This window comes from Empidonax traillii, unplaced genomic scaffold, assembly GCF_003031625.1.
Source record: "Empidonax traillii isolate 1590-97213 ecotype Southwest subspecies unplaced genomic scaffold, ASM303162v1 scaffold27:size3997909, whole genome shotgun sequence".
Classification (NCBI taxonomy): Eukaryota; Metazoa; Chordata; class Aves; order Passeriformes; family Tyrannidae; genus Empidonax; species Empidonax traillii.
This window is the reverse complement of record NW_020955220.1, coordinates 3,253,255-3,254,751: the sequence shown is the minus strand read 5'-3', so window position 1 is coordinate 3,254,751 and position 1,497 is coordinate 3,253,255. Positions and strand designations below refer to the sequence as shown.

At 36.8% G+C, this 1,497-nt stretch overlaps 1 protein-coding gene across 1 annotated transcript in view; it reads right to left on the bottom strand.

The window, feature by feature from the left end:
• Positions 1–1,497, bottom strand: part of KIF11 (kinesin family member 11) — a 20,160-nt gene that overhangs the window by 8,504 nt on the left and 10,159 nt on the right. The window contains exons 7-8 of the mRNA XM_027909596.1: positions 1,474–1,497; positions 541–729 (exon numbers count right to left, since the gene is read on the bottom strand). Of these exons, the coding sequence (XP_027765397.1) occupies positions 541–729; positions 1,474–1,497 (213 nt within the window). The remainder of the gene's footprint in view (positions 1–540; positions 730–1,473) is intronic.

Genomic DNA, 1,497 nt, shown 5'->3' with positions numbered 1-1,497 from the left:
TCAATAGCAGGAGTCTGTCTCCCTACACCAAGTCTGTTTCGATAATTATGACCGATCAAAGCCATATCCTAAAATATAGAGGTGACAGGGCAATGTTATTCAAACTCTTTGCTATTTTTCTGCTCCAGTTCAAAGAATGACTTGGAAGGGACCTTAAAGTTCATTTAGTTCCAAGCCTCCTCCATGAACATCTTCCACTAGACCAGGTTCCTCAGTTATAACATCATTTACTGTTTTGTAGGCCAGTCATAAGTTTCCAAAAGAAAACTACTTATTCTGTAAAACAACTTACGATAAGCACTGGAACTCCCATGACAAACTGGCCTGAAAGCGAGTTAGTCCCAGACCAACCAGCGTGTTTAGCAGTCAACTGTCAATATTACCACAGAGAAAGTCCTGCATTCTAAGCCTAGTTTTCCATCTTAAATTCAGCTTGTCTCACTTGCATCATGCTCTAGCAACAACTGATTTCTTTGAGTAGCCCATGAAACTCCTAAACATAGGAAGCTGTTTTACAGTAGGTGCAAGAACTGTGACAACCTTGCTAGCTGTGCCATGAAGTTTTTGTTCATTGTTTTCCAAAACTGAAACCACATATTCTTCTTCAGCCAGATGAACCTTGGTTTCTTGCAGATCTTTTTGTGTTTCTTCTAGCTCTTTCTCCTTGATTTGCAGATGTGCTTTACACTGTTGAAGTTCATTTTTACTAACTGTGAATAGTTCAGTGATCTAAAGAGGAAGACAAACATCAGTAGGTCAACATCACTTTTTAGGAATTCAAGTCTCACTTCCCATCTCCCACATTATGCAACAATATCAAGAAGTAAAATGTAATTTCTGCTGTAAGAGTTAGAGGTCTTAAACCTAAACAGGAGGTTTGTATGGCCTTTGTATTCACTGAAAATATCAACCCATCACCATTCTCATTGAAATAATCCCATGCTTCCTCACTCCAAACACAAAAGTAAACCACTTCTATAGGACAAGGAAAAAATCCCACTGAACAAACATAAGCAGATAGACTGGAGAGAGTCAGTAAAGCTGACTACATATTCCAGCAAATTAATACCTACACTTCTCTTTTACTAGGAGCTCCAATTCTCTGCTCCTAAACAGGTATCTGTCAACTGAGACGATATCATTTTACAAGCAGATTTTTTGCTGAAGATCCAGCAATGCAAAGTAACAGACATGAAAACAGCTTTAAAAAACTAAATACTGCACCCTGAAACTTATATATGTTGTTATTTCAACTTCCTGACTCAAGGATTAGGATGCTTCCGCTCTTGACTAACTGGAGAACTTTAGGAACAAAGAACTATAAAAAAAAAAAAGTTTAAAAAATAATAATAAAAAAAAAATTAAAATAATTTGACTGTTCTTTGCTCAGACTTATTTCCTCCTTTTGAAAGGAGGAATTAATTTCTTCCATTTTTGGGCAGATTTAAGCAAGAGTTCAAGAAGATTACCTACCTTTTTCACTTCTTCCTCCATAAC